This window comes from Zeus faber, assembly GCF_960531495.2.
Source record: "Zeus faber genome assembly, chromosome: 3".
NCBI lineage: Eukaryota > Metazoa > Chordata > Actinopteri > Zeiformes > Zeidae > Zeus > Zeus faber.
In genome coordinates this window covers 9,693,566-9,715,177 of record NC_137190.1, presented here as the reverse complement: position 1 = coordinate 9,715,177, position 21,612 = coordinate 9,693,566, and the positions used below count along the sequence as shown (strand labels likewise).

The 21,612-nt window shown below is 42.1% G+C and overlaps 1 protein-coding gene across 4 annotated transcripts in view; it reads left to right on the top strand.

Moving 5' to 3' along the window:
• Positions 1 to 21,612, top strand: part of chd9 (chromodomain helicase DNA binding protein 9) — a 92,296-nt gene that overhangs the window by 51,266 nt on the left and 19,418 nt on the right. For all 4 annotated transcript variants that reach the window (XM_079997653.1, XM_079997656.1, XM_079997655.1 and 1 more), the window contains 13 exons: positions 294 to 411; positions 841 to 927; positions 1,181 to 1,318; positions 1,595 to 1,716; positions 7,068 to 7,311; positions 9,971 to 10,147; positions 10,943 to 11,086; positions 12,192 to 12,447; positions 14,034 to 14,244; positions 17,666 to 17,861; positions 18,319 to 18,525; positions 20,550 to 20,735; positions 20,831 to 20,941. In XM_079997653.1, coding sequence (XP_079853779.1) covers positions 294 to 411; positions 841 to 927; positions 1,181 to 1,318; positions 1,595 to 1,716; positions 7,068 to 7,311; positions 9,971 to 10,147; positions 10,943 to 11,086; positions 12,192 to 12,447; positions 14,034 to 14,244; positions 17,666 to 17,861; positions 18,319 to 18,525; positions 20,550 to 20,735; positions 20,831 to 20,941 — 2,197 coding nt within the window. The remainder of the gene's footprint in view (positions 1 to 293; positions 412 to 840; positions 928 to 1,180; positions 1,319 to 1,594; positions 1,717 to 7,067; positions 7,312 to 9,970; positions 10,148 to 10,942; positions 11,087 to 12,191; positions 12,448 to 14,033; positions 14,245 to 17,665; positions 17,862 to 18,318; positions 18,526 to 20,549; positions 20,736 to 20,830; positions 20,942 to 21,612) is intronic.

Sequence of the window (21,612 nt, the reverse complement as noted above, 5' to 3'; positions counted from 1 at the left end):
ACAAAATACCTCCACTTTGAACCCACAGCTGAATTTAATACTAACCTTCATCCCTGCTACATGTACCTTCAATATTTAATTGGATGTAAGAAAGATGATTCAGTCAAACTTTGTCTTAAAAAGTATTACATTTAACTCTTACACCTGCAGACATCCAGGTGTCCCCAAACAGTCCAAAACAATGATCCCGTGTAACACAACAGTGGACTTAATTTTGAACCCTCTGGTGTGGCGAGCCGGTTCGGAGTGGTGTCTCATGTGTCTTCACGCACCGCGTGATTTCCTTGTCACAGCTCCTACCTGCACTGCGAGTGGGCCACGGAGCGGCAGCTTGAGAAAGACAAGAGGATCCAGCAGAAGATCAAACGCTTCAAGATAAAACAAGCACAGAGGGCACTTTTCTTCGCCGATGTAAGCCATGTGACCGTGCGCATGTTGTGTTTCTGCGCGCCTGTGTGGTGTATATATTTGTGCCTGTGCACAGATGGACGGGCATTTGGTGTGTGTGCGCAGACATGCCACCGACATTAAACTGGACTTGACATTAAAATGTACTTTTTGTGTGTGGGAGTCTAAAAGGGTTTGTTAGCATTAATGTTCAATTATTTGCACCTTTTAGTGTGTGTGTGTGTGTGTGTGTGTGTGTGTGTGTGTGTGTGTGTGTGTGTGTGTGTATGTGTGCGCTTATTGTATCTGTATCTGTTCCTGTATGCACATCTGTGTACACGCAGTCAATTAAGAGCAGTGATGTTGGGTTCACATTCCAGATGGTGTGTGGGAAGCTAGGTTTTTAATCTCCTTCTCTCTCATATTCTCTCTCCTTCATACTATCACACACAGATGGAGGAAGAGCCCTTTAACCCTGATTATCTTGAGGTAGACAGAGTGCTCGAAGTGTCTTATTGTGAAGACAAGGACACCGGAGAGGTAAGGGGGAAAAAAAACACACACACTTGAAATTACCTCTAATAAATGGTGCGTGCATGTGTCTCCCTGTGTGTGAATACTGTATTATTGGTGGTGGTGGTGGGGGTTGTGCGTGTTCCCTGCTCAAACTAATTCTTTGTAGTTGAGAAATGCCCAAGGCCGTCCTAATGGGCTCCCTTGCAGCCTTTGATAGTGCGGTTAAAGAGAAGCCTAGCCTTGGCGTGCCGTGATAACGCCACTCTGCCGCTTCCAGGAGGTGGTGTACTACCTGGTGAAGTGGTGCTCGCTGCCGTACGAGGACAGCACCTGGGAGCTGAAGGGGGACGTGGACCAGAGCAAGATCGAGGAGTTCGAGCAGCTGCAGGCAGCCAAGCCAGACTCACGCCGGATGGTGAGCGACGCCCCGAGCCCCGTCTCATCTGTTTGCACTGGGAATCTTATTAGTTTAGCTCGGGGGGGGGGGGGGGGGGGGGTGGTGTCTCATCGCCGAGCAACTTCGGGGTGTCTGTGGGTCGTTAAACAGCCTTAATATGTCTGTCTTTACTTACAGTAGTTGGACAGAAATTGAAAACAGAAAATAGCCAGGAAACTTTGTAGACGTCACGCATCCCTCATCCTTTTTTTTTTTTTTTTTTTTGTTTTTTTTTTTTTTTTGGGTCCGTAACAGGAGCGACCTCCAGCCAGCCTATGGAAGAAGAGGGAGCAGTCCAGGGAGTACAGGAACAGCAACAGCCTCAGGGACTATCAGCTGGAGGGAGTCAACTGGCTCCTGTTCAACTGGTACAACAGGTCAGTGCCGCATGGAGATGGGCACTTAAGCCGTGTTTTGATGTGTTGGCCACGTTTCTGCAAACTGTATGTATGCACACACTGATACAGTTTATATAGACACACACACACACACATACAAAATCTCTTTCTTTTTTCTTTTGCCCCTGCTCAGACAGAGGTTTATAATTGAGCAACTCTTTTTCTGAGTGACTCGACAAGAACTGAATCATAAAAAAAGAGCCAAACTTCTCATCCCTCATGCATAAGGATATTACACGTCCCATATACCAGTTAGTAACTCTCTTGGTATGTCTAAATGTGATTGTCTGAATCTTGGACAACAACATGCGTTTTAAACTCGTCATGGGTGCAAAGAGACCCGCGTGCCAGGCACTTTATCTCACATGATGAGTCACCTCTGTGTGCTGGGACTGACTTCACATGATAAATAATGAATCATGTTTCCTGATTTGGCAGTGCCCATTACTTGCCTGGGTGACGCAAATAAAATTTCCAGTCGAGATCGCTCGCCACCGCGTCGACATTGGCTTCCCTGCGCCCACAGCCAGAGCAGAAGGATTACACTGTGTTTCCACAGCGTGAGAGTGCATACGCTTGTGCATTTGTTTGGATATGCCTACGCAGAGATATTCATCAGTAGTGATGAGCCGCTTAGGAGGCTGGTGGGAATATCTGCACGTTGCAATTAGTATCAAGACCTAATACCCCCACCCACTGGACAGCCCGATAAATAGCTTCTCCGAGCACAGCATAAGCTACCGCGCTAGCCTGCGTTCTGTTTCTCATCTCCGAGGCCTATTATTATTGATGATGATGATGGTTTTTTTTTTTTCCCTTTTGCTTTTCTGTTTGTTCCGTTGAAATGATATTCCCCTCAGAGGTTTCCCTGCACCTTAGTGTGCGCAGCCACACACACGGCACAAGGACCCCACACACGTGCACCTGGTGTATTCCTATTATACACCAGCGCAGTCACAATTTATTACGTAATTGCCTCGTCGCAGTTATTTAAGCTGACCTCAATATTTTTGTATAATAGACAGATTCCAGTCCAATATTTCCATCTAAATCTCACGTGGATTTTAAACCAATGTAAAAAATGTTGCAGTAAACAAAATGCAAATGAAGGGCATTACCATCAGTTGGATTCAAGCAAATTAAAGGGGACCTATCATGCTCCTTTTCAGCAAGTTACCTTAATATAGGTATCTGAGGTCCCGAAAACATGTTTTTGAAGTTCTTTGCTGAAAATACCACTCAGATTATGCATTCGAGCCAGTCTCACATGCCTCTGAACCATCCTGTTCCAAAACGGGCTGTTTCAGTGTATGTAGCTTTAATTGAAAATGAGGTGCCAGGCCCCCAGTTCTGTGAGCCAATGGGGTTTGAGATTCACTCCGTGGTCCGTTGTTTTTGTCTGTAAAGTTCAGATGATTTCACTCAAGCAGTCCACCAAAATCAGTTTCTAAACAAATTTGAGGTGAGAAATGAGCATTCCAGTTGTTGAATCTTCACTCGTATTCGATCTACAAGGCCTCATTTAAACGGTTGTTCGGGCTTTCGTTGCCGACATCGCATCAGGGGCACCACACCGGATATTTATTGTTTCTTTGTTTCACGTGAGAAGAGAAAATACAATAAATACGTCTACAATAAAAACTATAAAAAATATTTTGTTTTTAGAAAGAAACACACAGCAGAATTATTTTTTTAAATACTTACATTTCCCTTGCCTGCAGTTTTTTAACGGACAGCTATTATTAATTCCTCTTTGTTTTAAAAGATTTGTGCTGGTCTCTGCAGCCAACAGCACTTCCGATGCTGAGCACTTAGCTTGGGGTTGCTCTCAGATGGAGGGCGGTTCTAATTCTACTGAAGCCCATCTTGCCGTAGGAAGTCCAGGTTGGGCTGATATGATATATATGATATACATGTCAAAATTGTCCTTCCGGCCACCGTTGCTGGTCTAAAGCGTCAACACAATCCAAAAGCTGCACATGGCTCGAAGCTGATTGGATCTGTCCGATAATCTCTCCTGTGATTGGTGGACTTTGGTGGGTATCAATCAAGCAGCTGATTGGCTGAGTGTTACATCACTCATTGTGACATCAAAGCCACGCAGTTTGCCAAAAGCAAGGACTATACAATGAAATAAACAGCGCATGTGATTTCACCAGGAAGTAAATGACAGTGACATGACATTGTCGGTGGAGACACTAGGTTTTAAAGGGGCCCTTTTATGCTTTTCCTTATCTTGTGTTATATATAATGTTGCAATGTCGAAAGTTCTTTTTCGACATGGCCAAAGTGTCAAAAAATGAGGTCAACTAATGACAAAGTAATCGCTGAACAAAGTTGTGAAGCTTCCGACCAGTCTGAACTCTCGGTTTTAAATGGTTTCTTCTATTTTTGGCATGAGCTGACATCAGATCATGTCGTAATTCTTTATATGGTAATCTGCTCTATCGGTGCAGTTGTGCGTTTCTCCAAACAAAACCAATTAAAGTAGTCTGCTTTTATCGTAAATGTATGTATTACATTTATTTTATTTTATTTTCCGACTTTTACATGAAAGAAAAGATCTCTGCGTCCGAAGGTCGCGGTGCGGTATGTTTGTCTCCCACAAGCCTGGAGCACAGCAACCAAAGTCAGTGCTAACTCTTAATTCAGGCCTTGTATATTCATTTATTCATTTGTTCATTAACAGATTTTATTGTACTGATGAGGTGAAATCAGTGAAAGTTTACTGAGTAAATACAAGGAAACCCGGAGTAAAGCTCAAACCCCATTGGCTCACAGAACCTGGAACTTGTGCTCAAACCCCTCTGGCTCAGAACTGGGGGCCTGGCAGCTCATTTTCTATCAAGGTGAACACTGTGAACACACTGAAACGGCCCCTTTTTGGAACAGGATGGTTCAGAGGCATGCTAGACTGGATCGAATGCATAATCGGAGTGGTGTTTTCGGGACCTCAGGGATCTATATTACCTTGTTGAAAAGGAGCATAATAAGTCCCCTTTAATTTGCCTCAACCCAACTGATAGTAATGCCCTTCATTTGCATTTTATTAAACGCAACATGTTTTACATTGGTTTAAAATTCACATGAGATTTTGATGGAAATATTTGACTGCATGCTAGAATGCATAATTTGAGTTGTATTTTCAGAATTTTTTTTTTTTTAAAACATGGTTGTGGGACCTCTAACATGTCTAAAAAGGAGTATTAATAGGTCCCCTTTAAAACAGGCTAATGTTTGCTGAGTTGAATTCTGGAGGAGACAGACCATTAAATGAGCAAAACAAAAGGAGAGAAAATGGAGCTAAAAATCGCAGCTAGCCGAGATATTCGTCCAATCCTGGTAGGAAGGCGCTGCAAAATCTGACGTTACGGGCGTAATGAAATTGTAATTGAATTGTGCAAAACAATCACTTAATACAAAACAATACCATACATTTATTCGGTATATCAACTACTTCCCTCGAATTGGACCAGATGCTACGATCTTGTGCTTGTGGTTCTGTAACCCCTTTCCTCTCACTCACTCGCTCACCATCCACTGATATGCAACTCAGCGTTACTTTATTATCCCTTCAGGCGTAACGCTAACGCTGTGACCGTAAAGTTAACATATAAAACGTGAGACGCACCAATCGATCGGTCAGTGACGGGAACCGACCGGGTTTCAGCCTGATCGGCCACGACCTGCCGATCAGTGTTAGATTTATCCAATTCTGTGCTAGTCAAATTTACACGCCCGATGCAGTGCTCATGTACTCGTGCTCGTAAAAATGCTGAAATACTCAAACACGGTTGCCAACACAATATAACGTTGTAGCTGGTTGATGCTCAAAAAAGAGCCAAAGAAGGTAAATGTCAGCTGTTTGAGGGTACTTTAAGGTAAACGAAGAAGATTAGATAAACAATTTATCTATCGCCTGACAATATTGATAAATTGTGCAGACTGCGTCTCTATCGCTGTCGCTACAGCGGAGCCTCCGCTCTAGTTGCTCTGCTCGTGATGAAAAGTTTGAGTCTGTTTTGATTCTCTGTTCTTAACAAGTCACTCGGTAAAATGAGTCGTTTCATTTGATTCAGTTGGTTTAATGCACGGTTAGTGAAGGAGGGGACTGAACGAGAGTGATTTATTTATGTTTTACAATGATTGCAATGTTTTTTTTGGAATAGCAACTACCATATATAAATATATAAATATAATAGAAAGTTATATTTGCACCTAAAAGTGAAGGAGACTTTAATTTGAAGTTTGAACTGGACATGTTAGTTATGCGTTGTAGTTACAGTTGCATAATACTGAAACTTGGTGACGGTCCCATATTCAATTTTACTAGAACTCAGTGACTATTCTATGTTTCAGTTTCATGTATTATTATTGTTCCATAGTGAATAACAATAATGAACACAAAGTGTCAAGGGCAGCAATCTCACTATTGTGGTAACTCAAAATAGCAGCGTGGTCCGTATGTGCAGCTGTCCTATCATGTGATCAGATCACGCTACGTATTTGTCATTGACGTACAGCAGATAAACCCAATGAGACCAAATGACAAGAAAATGTCATTCCTCCAGTCACAGATATAAACTTAAAATGATCCAACGACAATCTAAAATATATTAATTAATCAATGTTTTATTATGAGCATACAACTGAATGAAAATCCGACTCGGCCAAAAAATCAGCACGTCAGACATTTAGAAAATCCTAAACTGGAACAGGCCAAGAAAATTTTAATCGGTGCATCTCTGGTTGGTAACCATGTTGGGTAGCTTTACGAGATGATTGCATTTCAAGGCGTATATCCTAATGACATGGATTTGTATATTGTATATAGTTAGCTGTAGTAGCTTGGGTCCAATGTGATGAGCCTCATTGCCAGACGGCTACAATGTGAATAATGGATGGAGGTGTTTAAGGTGCAGTAACTCACACACCACAGAGACTCCCTCTTATACTATTATGGTACTCAAAATATTTCCCAAGGTTGGCAGGTCTGTAATAGGTCTAAGTGTCTACTTTAATTTCTACATTGATTTTTTCAATGTCAATAAGTGGCTCTCGTGTGTGCATGTATTATTGTAATTATTACACTATTAGAAGCTTATAATGAGAGAGTAGCATAGGTTAACGACAAACAAAATTAAATGCTTGACAAATCAAAATATGAATCGCTATTATTTGTATGACAATGTACTTAGATTCGGACTAAAATACACACATCAAAACCTGGTGGTTGTATAATTATTATACTTCTATATTTGTTTATGTATTAATTAATTTGATTTTGTACATTATTTATTATTTTAACTGATTCTGCTGCTCTTGAACAGACGGAACTGCATCCTGGCAGACGAGATGGGACTGGGTAAGACGATCCAGTCCATTACCTTCCTGGATGAAATCTACCGCATGGGCATTAAGACGCCATTCCTCATCATCGCCCCGCTCTCCACCATCGCCAACTGGGAGCGCGAGTTCCGAAACTGGACCCACCTCAACATCATCGTCTACCACGGCAGCATGGTCAGCCGGCAGATGCTCCAGCAGTACGAGATGTACTTCAAGGACGCGCAGGTAAGGACTTTGAAATGGTCAAAGTAGAAATGTGGACGGATCAAGTTTTGCGGGAAGTGAACCGAACCTCTATGGATTGTACGTCATGGCGTTATTTCTCCGTCACCGTTCACTGTGGTAAAGGGAGCTGGTGGTGTGTGGCGACGCCCAGTTTTCAAATGATTTCCCAGTTTCCAGAAAACTGTCTTCATGCTGGCTTAGAAACATTTTGACCCCAGATGGGAACGTTTTGGAAGAAGATAAATTTCAATTTAGAGTCACATCTAGAGCGGAGTCAAACAAAAATTGGATTGGAAGTTACGCAACCATTATCCTCTTAAATTAAATTATATACCACCAGAGTCATAAATCAAACGAAATATCGATCGAAAAGTTGGCAGAATTCTCATTATCAATAAAATGGCAGTGTATTCCTATGGAATCTGATAGAAGCTTGAATTGATATTCCATTGAATCATGACCCTTTGTGTTGAAATGGAATCGAATTGTGAGATCCTGCCCAACGCCCTGACCTTCCCCAGCTCCAAGGTGTTTCTAAAACATTCTATTCAAACCTCCAGAATGCTTTTACGTCTCTATACCTTTGTGTCTTTTTCGAACACTGAACACTGACGGATCTCTGTCTTGAGATTTTTAATGTTCAGTTACACCCAGTTTGGGATAAATCGGCCAAAGGCCTCCTCAAATAAATCGACCTCAAACCTTTTAAAAAGAAGAAAACAAACTCTTAAAGCCACCATGATCATGACGCTTACCTGCGGACCTGACAGCAGGAGCAGCCCGCGTCCCAAGTGCTTCCATCCAAGTGCACCGGGAGCTTTTCAGTGACAGCCCAGTGGTGACAGCGGCATGGACGCCCTGTGAATGGGCTAATGAGGAAACAGCCAGTCGACAAAAGGACAGTGTGATGGAAAAGGCTCAGTGTCTGACTGTCATGCATAAAACACAGAGCCCCGGGGAGGATTGCATGCTGGGAGAAACGTATAAATATGCTTTTAGAAGGACCCGTGGCTTTATTGTCAAAGCAAACAAAGTTATTGCTTCAGAGTCTCAAGTCGGGCTTCGCGATATTGACTAAATCAAATATCACAATATGTTTCCTACCTCGATATTGATCATTTGATGATGTTTTGGCAATGACCATTGGTATATATTTAAACACACAGGGGAAATATTGTCCCTCATAAGATAACACTTTATTAATCCCTGGTGGGTATAGTGAAGAAAAAAGGTAATAATGTATTATGATACACTTACAGCTATTCTAAAACTAATGCTATGACAACTAATAATAATAATAATAATAATAATTATTATTATTATTATTATTATTATTATTATTATTATTATTATTATAATAATGATAGCTGTACATATACTAATACTGTATAATACTAGTAGTAATAATGGTAGCAAGATAATGACATATATGAATATAACTGCAAAGAAAAATAGTCTTCAATAGTCTTGCAAAATCAAATCGGTTTTGTTTTCAACAGGTACATTTACATATAGATTTTCTTCTGGTGATGTTTGGTGCACTTCGGTACAGACCATTAAAAACGAAAAACCTTAACATGAAATATATTAAATATTAAATATCACATCAAATTAAAGGCATCTAAATATGTATTTTTATATTTTCAGTAATGGAGATGATATTGGAGACCATTATAACTGATTTTACCGTTATAAAGGGGCCAGCGTTTCTCCGTAACGCCTGACGGCGCGCCGCATGCCATGTGCCACGTGCCCAAACACACGCCGGTTGTGCATTCGCGGGCCGGCGCTCTCTGCGGTCGGCGGCAGTGTGATGTTTGGCGACAGGCGGTTTAGGAGTTGTTAACGCGCAGACGTACCGTAGGTGGGGGAGCGTGTGGGAGGAAGATCAGAACAGAACCGAGCTGAGCAGCTTGTGATGTCACTGCAGCCCCAAAAGGAGGCTCCTCTCAGGCAGATCAGAGAGAGGAGCTCCTTCTCGACACCCAGCGAGTCAGGCTGGCAGACGTGGGTTACTAGGTAACGGAGAGGCTTCCTCGAGGACTGTCGTCGAGGAGGAAGGAGGCGGAAGGAAGGAAGGAAGGGGGGGTATACAGCAAACAAGATAAAAACTCACTCGTTGCTGCAGAAGAAGCCGCCCCCCTGCAGATTCCCCTCACGCAGCCAGTTTGTTTCAAAGAGGAAACGGAGATCTTGTTTTTCATATTTGTCAGCCTACAGTGATGTTTCCTCGTCTCTGCTATCAAACTAATGTGACAAGACACTTGATTTAAACGTTGATTCTTTCTGAAAGTATTGATTTTGAAAGTGAAATGAAAGTATGCTTTTTGTTTTTTTGGGGTTAAATCTGTAATATGTCATTTTTGGCTGTTTTTTGGCTGTTTCTGTTTTAATGTAACACTAATTGTTATTTCTATGACTATGTGAACCCTATTGTAAAATGTGCACCATTTGAAGAAACATTAACATTTTTTCTTATTTATTTTTAACCTACAAATACAGGCAGGCAAAACATTTCTTCCTTATCTCCAGAAATTTGAGTGCACAGCACTGACTGTTACCTCTTTATTTGATTCATCAAAAACACTCACAAGATCTAATGATTGCTACCAGTACAAAGCTTTCGATGATGAACCTGCTGGTGTGTTTGTGTGGCCAGGGCCGCGTGGTGAGGGGTGCATACAGGTTCCAGGCCGTCATCACTACGTTTGAGATGATTTTGGGCGGCTGTCCTGAGCTGAACGCTGTGGACTGGCGCTGTGTGATCATCGACGAGGCTCATCGCCTCAAGAACAAGAACTGCAAGCTGCTGGAGGGCTTCAAGCTCATGAGTCTGGTACGTGGGAGGAAACACACTATTATTATCATAATTATTATAATTATTATCATTATTATTATTATTATTATTATCGTTATTATTACTATTATTCTTATTAATAGGATTTTGATTTGAATACAGGTCTTGATATGATTTAATAGTATATGTCATATAATGATATATATATAAGTCAGAAATGTGTATGCCGAACATCTTTCTCTTTAATTAAAAGAGAAAATACAATCTACCAAGCCAACATGTTGTTTCATCATGAATCATAATAAAGTCACTTTTCCAGCTCTATAAAAATGCAAAGAGCAGCAAAGCAGCCTGTCAACGGACTGCTAAACGGTGTCTGACATTGAATCTCTCATCTCAGTCCCTCATTTCTGAATTTCCCGCCAGCAATCTATAAAGTGTTATCTTACTGGTACACTTAAGTGTTATCTTATGACAACACCTTAAACATTCCATTTTTTATTTTTTCATTTTCCGGTTCCTTGTGAATGTGTGAGTGTTTGTCACGGTGTTTAATGTTCTCTGTGTCTTCCATACTGTTTCTCTGCAAGGAAATGTTCTGCTGCAAAATATATATTGCATATGATATATTGCATGAATTAATTTAGCATTGTGATTTAAAAATAATAATGTGCTGGCCAGATCTAACATATATAAATAAAAATAATAATCAGATAGTTAGCATCAAATTGTCTTGTGTGGCTGATGAGCCCCCTGACTGGAAAAGAAAAAAAGATTATAGATAAATTAAAATGTCTCCCATGTTCATATACGTCGCTCTGTGTCGTTCTTCAGGAGCACAAAGTCCTGCTGACTGGAACGCCTCTTCAGAACACAGTGGAGGAGCTGTTCAGTCTGCTGCACTTCCTGGAGCCGGCGCGATTCCCCTCAGAAAACACCTTCATGCAGGAGTTTGGAGACCTCAAGACTGAAGAGCAGGTGAGGCTTGGGGAAGGAAGCAAAGCGGGCAGAGACGCTGGAAGCAACATTGTAGAGATGCTAAGAAGCGTCAGACACGGCGAGGAGTGACGTGAACTTTGCTGTCATCACGAAAGGCGGTGGCTGGAAATCGTCCCAGTACCCCAACAGGGAAACATCTGAACTATTTATTTCATCACTTCATCAGAGAACACATTACCTGGGCGGAGTAATCACATATTTGTTTAAAGTGGCAAGCTATAATATTGAGTTGGGTGGATTCCATTTCCAATAATTCCAATCAAAACGTTTTGGTTTTTTTCAGCGTCCCTTTCTCACTTTTATTCTCGAAAATATGCCCTCTTCCGTGTGATTGATTTGTTTTTTGTTTTTTTTCTTGGTCACTTGAGGCGGTGGGTATGTTGTGGGGGAATGTTCACCACAACTCGCTACACTAGTTTATCTTATTCACCGGGGCTGCCTTTCACATCTTGCACTTTCCCGATCTGTGCCTTCCCGCCACCAAGAATAGAAACAGCATCTAGAGGAGCGCATGCACAACGCCCAAACATTGACTGGCTGATTCTTAAAAAGTGGCATTCTTTAAAATAAAAATAAAAAAAGGGGGTAAAATATTTTCACCATAATATTGGAGTGGTTTAACAATCTCTCCACCTGGTGTTGGTCCAGATGGAGTTCTTTTTAATCGGTACCGTTTCTCAATCGATGCCGTTTTTCGGCTCACATTAACTTTTTGTGACTTACACACACAAGGCCACGCACGCACCCGTACACACTAACATATGGTGGCTAATGGTTTCAGGTAGAAAGGTCATTTTGCTTCTTGACACAACTGTGACGATACAAAGGTGGCTCACACCTCCGTATTTTTAGTTTGATCCAATTCCAACTGGAAACCATTTCAAGATTTCTTCCACCTGTGCTTTCTACACGCACTGCGCAGAAGGTCTTTCTCTGTTCCACTCATTTCTGTGCCTTTGTACGATACCGAGGTGGTTGACTATCTATTTCACTTAATTCAATGGATACAGTTCAACGAATTCGAAATGAATCTCCAAATGGCCTCGCCCTCACTAAGCAGCCAGCGTCTCTCCTTCCCCCCCAGGTCCAAAAGCTTCAGGGCATCCTGAAGCCCATGATGCTGCGGCGGCTGAAGGAGGATGTGGAGAAGAAGCTGGCCCCTAAAGAGGAGACCATCATCGAGGTGGAGCTGACCAACATTCAGAAGAAATACTACCGTGCCATACTGGAGAAGAACTTCTCCTTTCTGGCCAAGGGAGCAGGCCAGGCCAACGTGCCCAACCTGGTCAACACCATGATGGAGCTGAGAAAGTGCTGCAACCACCCCTACCTCATCAAAGGTAAGCTAGCCTCATACAAGTTCTTAAAGACACCTCCATTATCTTTTATGATGGAGGATATTATGTTTTTCTATATCCCTGCTGCAATACATTGATTCCACAGTAGCCATACATTTTTGACAAATAAGTGCCTTTAGTTTTCTATTTAATCTTCAAATGACATCATCTGTTTTTCACTGGTCTTTTCACTGCTCAGGTTAGAGTGAGCTCATTCTTGTTGCCTCGCCAGATCCGGTGTATTGGTAACCTTTTTTAAAAGATGTATTGTTTTAGCTTGTCCTATAGCTTGCATGTTATGTATTATAATGTTTTATGTATGCTATAGTCTGACTTTATGTGGCACATAAGGTCATAAAAACGACACCAATTAAAATCAGGTATTTTTTTATTTGTGATTCAAAGAACAGGGATGGATCTGCCTGCCTGTCTCCTTAGTCAACAATTGTTAGGGGTCCAGCCCTTTAGGACTAGTTGCGGCTCTTTAAAGTGTTATTTAATAATAAATTTGGCTCCTGCCAAAATATTTTTTGTTAAAACTCTGAAAACTGTGACTTGTTCTGCGTTTCACAAAACCACGAAAACTATAATCGTTCACAGAAGGCGTTTTCGCGCCACAAGAAGTTCTAAGAACCTATGGAGGAACTGTCCCTTTCTTTTACGTCCGCACTACGTGATCTGGGAACGATTGTAATTTTTCAAAGAGCGTTCTTGAGGGACTTGAGGGACATGAGTGACGTACAGTAAGTGCACGGTGATTGGTCCAGATGTTAGTCCATGGTGGTCGGTCAGACACATGCGCCAATGAAGCACCGGTAACCGACATACTTAAAAAACATGATTAAAACAGATAAACAATAACCGACAAAAATGAGATGCACCTTTCAAAGTAAATGGAATGAATAAATATGTGTATGAATAAATCTCTTTATTCATACACAATTTATTTCCAAAACAGTAAATCTCTGTTAATAAATAAATAAATAAACGGCATCCCTCCGCCGACATGGCATGGACACGGCGCATTTGGAGTGACCCTGGATCACGACGGAACCTCAGAAACCTGTTATAACGTACCTAACATGACTAGACTGGACCCAGTGTACCCAGTGCCTGCAGCTATATTTGTATTTTTGTTTTTTATTTTCATTTTAAGTAGCAGTATGTTTATTGTGGGTTGGAGCAGCAGTTTTACCAGTGATTACCAACCAGTGATGAGGGCTACACAACTGCAATTTGCTCCTCTTGCCACAGGGCTACATTATAAGAACTAGACATCGTTCCTTTTCACTTCTGTGGCAATATGTATGGAATTAATATAATATTACATATTATTATATGGAATATTATATTAATATTAATAATGAATACATCGAAAGCAAACTTTCTGACATGCCGTGGCGGATTTTTCTGCAGATGATTGTTCATGCATATCCTGTATCAGAAATTTACTGGAGTAAAAGTATTTGAAATAAAATCTAGTGGAGTTAAAGTTGACAGTCTAAACTGAATAAGTAAGTACTGTAACGTAAAGGTACTTCCTTACTTTTTCGCCACCGCTGACATTGTGTCATGTCACCGTCACACAGGAGCAGAGGAGAAGATCTTGGAGGACTTCAGGGAAGTGTACAGCCCCGCCGCCATGGACTTCCACCTCCAGGCCATGGTGCAGTCCGCTGGCAAACTAGTCCTCATCGACAAGCTGCTGCCCAAGATGAAGGCCGGGGGCCACAAGGTGCTCATCTTCTCCCAGATGGTGCGCTGCCTCGACATCCTAGAAGACTACCTCATCCAGAGAAGGTAAGGGGACACGCATCGCGGTGGCAGGTGCCCATGCATGTCCCAGTTTGCTCATGCATACGCACGGCCATTTTCACTTCCTGTTTTCTCCAAGTGGTTGGTGTTGGCCATTGTAATTAAACGTCACATGACACCGTGGCATGCAGTGATAATGAAGCCGATTCTCGCCAAGGCTAGTACTCTACTGTTCAATGTCAATATTGAAGAGTGAACATGAACATAGCGACCAATCAAATGGAGGTTTTGAAGCAGAGTACTTTTCTGTTTAGATGCTGACTCACTGAGTACACTTATCTTTAAAAGGCTGCTGTTAAGTTTTTTTACAACTTGTGATGCTACAACTTTTTTTTTATTATTATTATTATTTTTTTGGTTCAGTGGTGGCGTTGCAGTTGAAGTGTTCTAGCAGCGCACGACACAGAGAAGTGTGAAATAGCTCAAATGGGTTGAAAAATACTGGAGGTCGCTTTTAGATCATTTTGATCAATTTTATGCAATTTTGAAACGTTCTGTAGCTACACCAAAGGTCCTTGTACACACACACACACACACACACACACACGCACATTTTGCTTATTTGCACATTGTGATATTTGGTGAGGCATTGATATGGTTTGGTTGTATGTGAGTCTTCATTTAACAACAATCAATCTAAGGCACTCCTATATAAATATTCAATTCTAAAGAGAACTATGTGGCAGCCCTGTTTTTCCTGTTCAAATGTTTTTGGGGTTTTTTTTTTTGTTTATTCTTATGGAAATAAACTTGCAAAAGGCTTTTTTTTTTTTTGTGGCTACAACTCAAATAGCTATTTTTTTTTGTTTGTTTGTTTGTTTTTTACTCGCTGACAGCTTATTTGGAAATCTCTGGTGTTTGCTTACTGCTTCACAGTAAATATTAAATCACTCTGCTCCTCCAGTTTTATTATGTTCCGTCCGACTGAAAATAAACATTCGATCTTGCCGGCATGACTCCGGCAGAAGAGGGAAAGCGTTCAAACCTGGCTGCAACACACTGCCCATTACCCAGAAATAATCAAGCAGGGACATATGAAACTGCACCCATTCAATTCCACTCAACACATCCATTACTCTGCCCTTTGGGGACGTTTTGTACTTGGCAGTCAGCATGCCATTTTAGCTTTACTCTATCAGGACACATGGTCCAGCTAATAAACCACCACCCCCTCTTTTTTGTCTCCCCGAAAATATCTTAAACTGCCTCATCACTTGCCTCTAATCTCTTTTGTGCGTCGTCGTGAGTGGCTTGGACATGAGATGAATCTAAGCAAATTAGGATGAGGGTAGAAAGGAGTTGATAACACATTTTGTGCACCTATCGGTCTCCACGATGGGCTCCCAAGAAAATATTATTTTTATGTAATTAGTCATTTGTTTCTTTAAAATACGAGGTAAGTCAGTAAATGAAGCTAGCTAGTCCTGCCCACTCGTCTTTTTCCTTGAACTGAAAATGGTGGTGCGGTTGGCAGTTTAGCAACATCGATGCTGCATCTGAAATGACAATAGCAACATTCACTACATTTCTGCACTATCGTCCGGCGTTGTTCAGCGTGTGAGTAAAGAGAATAATAATGTTCTTTTTTATTTTCGTTGCACCTCCCCTCAGCACTTTGATGACAACACTTGTCGACCTGCCCTCCGTCATTGTTGGTTGTTGCCGTACACTGTAGTGCGGTAGCGTCATCACAATGCATTGTGGGATATGGTTGGCAGTGTATTCAGTGCTTGCATGCTGCAACATTTTACTTGAGTGAAAAAAGGGAATGTGATGACCAGTCAGACTAGTGTTATGAGGTTGAGGATGGCTCATGGCTCGCTCAATAGACCCTTCAAAAGGCTGTTGCTGCTCGGTTGTCAAGAGGCTGAACTGGAGTTAAGAAATGGCTTCATTAGATGGTGAGTGGAAGGCCAGCTCGGATAATACCAAGACCTTGAATTGAACTGTTTTGCTAAAGTCAGTTATTTGTCAAAAATGAAGTAACTGTGGAGTCAGTGTATTGCAGCATATTACAGTAAGTGCCATAGAAAAACATGAAATAGCTCAACAATGGAAAAAAATACCAGGGGGTGGCCTTGAAATACCAACACTTAATATCTCAGCGTGGAATGACTTTGGTTTTATGAAGATATTTGAACAGAAGCTCAAAATGTTTCTTCTTTTGGGTGCATGTTCCATAATAATATCTGGAATGGTACCGTATTGTATAAAATTACTTTCTGGTGTCCTAGAAAGTTGCATTTATAGTCCTTAATTACTAGCCATTGTGACTTTACAAGTCAACATTGTTAGTTCCCACCATGCTGGTTTTCACAGTGTGAGTGCTGTTTTGCGGGTTGGAAAAACCTTACAGTATAAAACCGAAGAGTAAATCCCTAGTTACGGCCATTTGTGTGCATTTAGCTCGACTTCCCTCGGGCAAGGGTTACACTTCGGGTCAAAGGTCAGGTGTAGGGTTTCTACGAGCGTAATTATCACAATTGGGACTTCCCTTTGATCTCCCCTTCTCCACGCCTCTCCCATTGGCCTATCTCATCGCATTTCTTCCACTTTGCAGCCGGCACAGACCCTGACCCAGTGTTAAACATGCGCCGTGCTGCATGGAGCCGGGCTCAGCCTGGGTTCAGCGGCGGGTTACAGACACCCCCAGGGCTCTCCCACGTCAGGCAGCCGGGGAGGTCTGGGGCTGGAGGAAAATGGAGGCGCAAACGAGGATAAAAGGACACGTCTCAAGGGGGGATTTTAAAGGGCTAGATAGGGAAGGGGAATGATTACCATTTCCTGTCTCGCACTTTGAAATCCCTCGAAGAATTGGGGTGAATCTCCTTTTTAAAAAGGCTTGAGCTGTGTGTTGCCCCCGCTGCTGGCTTTGTTTACATTGAGCCCCCCCCCCCAAGTGTAGCTTTTCAGCTCATTTTTTGAAGTGGTGTCTCAGACAATGTCTGGGGGAAGACATTGAATGGATGAGATTCATTACTTTTGCTTAGTTATTTTTGAATGGCTTTTTATTTTTATTGGAGCAAATATAACTTTGCCAATGAAACGCGTTTGACCTGCTGTTGCTTTTTTCAGACTCCTTTCTCGTTTCGTTCATTAGACTGAAGTGTGAGATGACGCACCAATTGATCACCTTCAAACACTGGAAATATGTCATTATTTTTAGTTTCTAGAGGAGTTGGAAATGGGTAATACGAGGCAGAGATTTTGTTTAAGTAGTAACAACTTGAAAGCCTTGATGTCTTGTCAAATCAGTTCAGCACATTTGCAGATATGGCAGGTTTTGGATAAAAAAAAAAAATAATAAAAATATTGGCAGGTTGGTGATTGCAATGCATCATTCATGTTAACATATAATAGTATTTTTTTCATATTTCTAACCGTTCCTGGTTGTGCTGTGTTGCAGGTACCTGTATGAGCGCATAGATGGGCGCGTTCGGGGAAACCTGCGGCAGGCGGCCATCGACCGCTTCAGCAAACCCGACTCCGACCGCTTTGTTTTCCTGCTGTGCACGAGGGCCGGAGGTCTGGGCATCAACCTCACGGCCGCAGACACCTGCATTATCTTCGACTCCGACTGGAACCCTCAGAACGACCTCCAGGTAGCGTGCGCGCTGCCATGACTACCTCTGGATCTTATATTAAACCGCAGGATCTTACATTACATTCAGCGGCAGCTTTTTACTGGTGGTGCTCTGTTCTCTGCCTTGTTTCATTGTTTATTTTCTGTTATGTCCTCATATATGAAAGGCCCCATATTAGTTTAAAAACAACTGTATTCATCATAATTATGGTTTATCTCTTAAACACTTTCATGTTTTGAAAACAACAAATTTTCTGAGGTTTGTTTACAGTGCACGCAGGATACTCTAAGATTCAGTCTGGGGAAGTTAGTTTTACTTTTACTTCAAAGTTAGTGCAGTTTAACCGCCTATCAAAAATGGCAAAATCATAACAGCATCATTCGTTACTATGCGACCCAATCTATTTTCATGGGAGAAAATTTGGCGTCAAAATCGGTCGTTCGCCGTCTGTCATTCACCTTTTGTTTGCTCACAGGCTCAGGCTCGCTGCCACCGGATCGGCCAGAACAAGGCTGTGAAGGTGTACCGCCTGATCACCAGGAACTCCTACGAGCGAGAGATGTTTGACCGCGCCAGCCTCAAGCTGGGCCTGGACAAGGCCGTGCTCCAGAGCATGAGCGGCCGGGAGAACAGCCTGGGAGGAGGGCCAGCAGGGGCCACGGCGGGAGGGACGGGAGGAGGGGTGAGTCTCCAGAGTCTCCCCTAAAGGTCCCTTTACCCTAGAATGCATATGGGCTCAAAATGACCAGTATGTTTTTTCTTTCTTTTTTTTTTTTTTTTTTCCCCCCCAAACAACAATATTTGAATCCTTAACTTAGGTATTTTGAGGATTTGGGACTCGCCTGAAAGTTCACATACGATTTGTGTAGTTGTGATAAAACAGTAGTTATGATACATCACCCTTAAGTTACCGAATGACAGAGCATTTTACTCATCTAACCCTGTCACTGTCAATTGAGCATGAAATATTAAGCAAAACCCTTAAAGCCATTCATGAAATTGCGATTTGGAGCGTTGTGGAATTAGGATGGAGGGAGGAAGTCGTCGATCAAAACGGATATTTTACCGTAGTACAAATTTCCCGTAAGCCCAAGATAATATACACTTTATACGCACAGTTGAAGCATATGTTTTGTAAATGAAAATGCTAAACTGATGACTTAAAAATTGCCCTTGCACCCTAAGGTCTGCTGCCAGCGAGTGAAAGACTTTGAGACTGAAACGAAGCATGACTGTTGTGACCTGTACATGTAGTTGGAGTTCAATGGAAAATACTGTTAAAATATTAAACGGAAACCAAATATGTTAATTGCCTATTAGCGCAGTCTGTTAATACAACCATGGGTTCGTTTTTGGGGGGTAAAGACTGAGCTGTGATAAGACTTTAAGTAGTACTCCAAGGTTATATCACTGTGAAACTGGACTTTAGCAACGAGTTGACAGCATAGCTCCAGTTTATAATCTTTTCTCATCCTAAATTCTCTCCAGAATTTAACTACAAATCCGCGGGTCCGAGGGAAAGAAAATAGGCGGCACTCCCTCTCATTAGCTGTTGGAACGGCCTCCAGCGAGTTGTTCAGCACTGATCTGCTCAGTGACCTGGAAGAGACTGATTACGCAGAGCAGCTTTCAGATATGACGTCTTAGTGTAAACGGTGGAAGCTCGCCCACAGTTTGCCTTCATATATTGATATAACATCAATATCTATATCAGAGATTATGCTCGTGGATTTTTCAGTTTTGTTTTTTTTTCCCCCCCTTTATTATTTTTACCCAATCTGTTATAAAGTTTTTCATTTCTTAATAACATTTCTCATTAACTGTGGATATTTATGCCATTTATGTCTTTGTTTAGTGGGGTTGGTTTAGTTTGTTTTATAATAGCCATAACTAAAATTGTTAACTTGAACCGCAACTCCAACTTGCTGGCGGACAGTGTCAGAGCAGGGTTTTGTCTGGGAGGTTTCCTGTGGGAGAATGGGGTGAGGGCGAGGAGGTAATAAGAAAAATATGTTAGGAGAATTCTCCTCGTAGCTGGGTGCAAGAGTTACCGGGGGGGCGTCCTCATGTGATGTCCTCGTGACGTTACAACTACCTCCCCCCCTTGAAGCTGACCCTTTGGAAGCTGTGGTCAGTGTACGCCAAAGAAAAACCACACACACACACACACACACACACACACACACACACACACACACACACACATACACACACATCAATAAAGAGGAAATCCTCTTCAGCCCGTGTGACACCCTGTGGCGACTGCCAGTATTTCCCAACCAGACCCTTGCTCCATCATAAACTGTTCTACAAATTAGGTCCTTGGAGCCAGAGAGAGCATTAACCAACAGAAATGGAATATGAAGAGGATGCACAGGCCGGTGCCTTTACATCCTCTTCATATGCCAGACCACAGCATGTTATTCGGCCCCCAGCCTGGGTGGAAGATCATGAGATTATGATCTTCACTCACCGTTTCCCAAAATGTTGTTCAGAGAGTTCAGAAAGGTTTTGGCCCCTCAACCTGAAGGGGATCACCTGAGAACACCCCTCCTCCCTCATACGCAAAATTCACAAAATATCATCCAAGAATTCTTATATTGAGGCGATATTAATGTGATATTTGATTGTATCGTTATTGCCCAAGCCTAATCTTCAATTTAAAAAAAACAAACGTGTTCTTCAACTCTTCTCCCTGTTCAGCAGGCGGTGCAGCAGCAGCTTTCCAAGAAGGAGATTGAAGACCTGCTGAGACGTGGCGCCTATGGAGCCATCATGGATGAGGAGGATGAGGGTGCCAAGTTCTGCGAAGAGGACATCGACCAAATCCTCCAGCGCAGGACCAAGACCATCACCATCGAGTCCGAGGGCAGGGGATCCACCTTTGCTAAGGTACGCGTAGGTCCCAGGAAATTAGTCAACCCTAACCCTCATAATGTAACCCTAACCCTGATAATGTTTTGACGATGATTCTGTTTGCCTCGTAGGCCAGTTTTGTGGCTTCTGGAAACCGTACGGACATCTCTCTGGACGACCCCAACTTCTGGGACAAGTGGGCCAAAAAAGCAGAGGTGGATGTTGACATGGTCAACGGCAGAGTAAGTCATATTTGGTTCATGCTTAATTAGCTGTGGTTGGAGTAGATTATTAATACCATTTTCTTCTATTATTTAATTTCAGTAGTTTACATTTATGTTGACAATATAGAATTAGTTCATCATTGATAAAATATTTGACACTGCTTGCAAGGTCTAAACAGATTTCAGTAACATGCAGTTCAGTAACTTGTAATAGCACAGTGATTTTTCTCTCGGATAACTTTCCTGTTTTTTGTTGGGTTCTTCCTTGGTTGGGTGGCTGTCCTACCTTGTGCAGATCTGGGAATTTTCCCAGGCGTGTGTGTGTGTGTGTGTGTGTGTGTGTGTGTGTGTGTGTGTGTGTGTGTGTAAAAGCACCTGAGGCTCAAGTGATCACTCGTGCCTAGGTTTGGGTACCGACCGACCCGGTATTAAATGGGCCCCAGGGCTAAATTATTAAGGACAGTAGTATCGATAAGTTCCAACATTAACAGTAATGGAGAAATTAAGAAAATTGATTTTCAATTTTTTTTTGGGCCATCTAACCCGTTTCTAGCTTGGAGTAAGATTAAGACATTCGTCTAAGAAGCATTTTCGCTATTAACAGAAGAGACATCTCTCTCTCTCTCTCGCTCCATCACCGGAGATACAGTATGTGCAAGGGGGACTGGTCCGGCTCCCTCTGCCTGCCT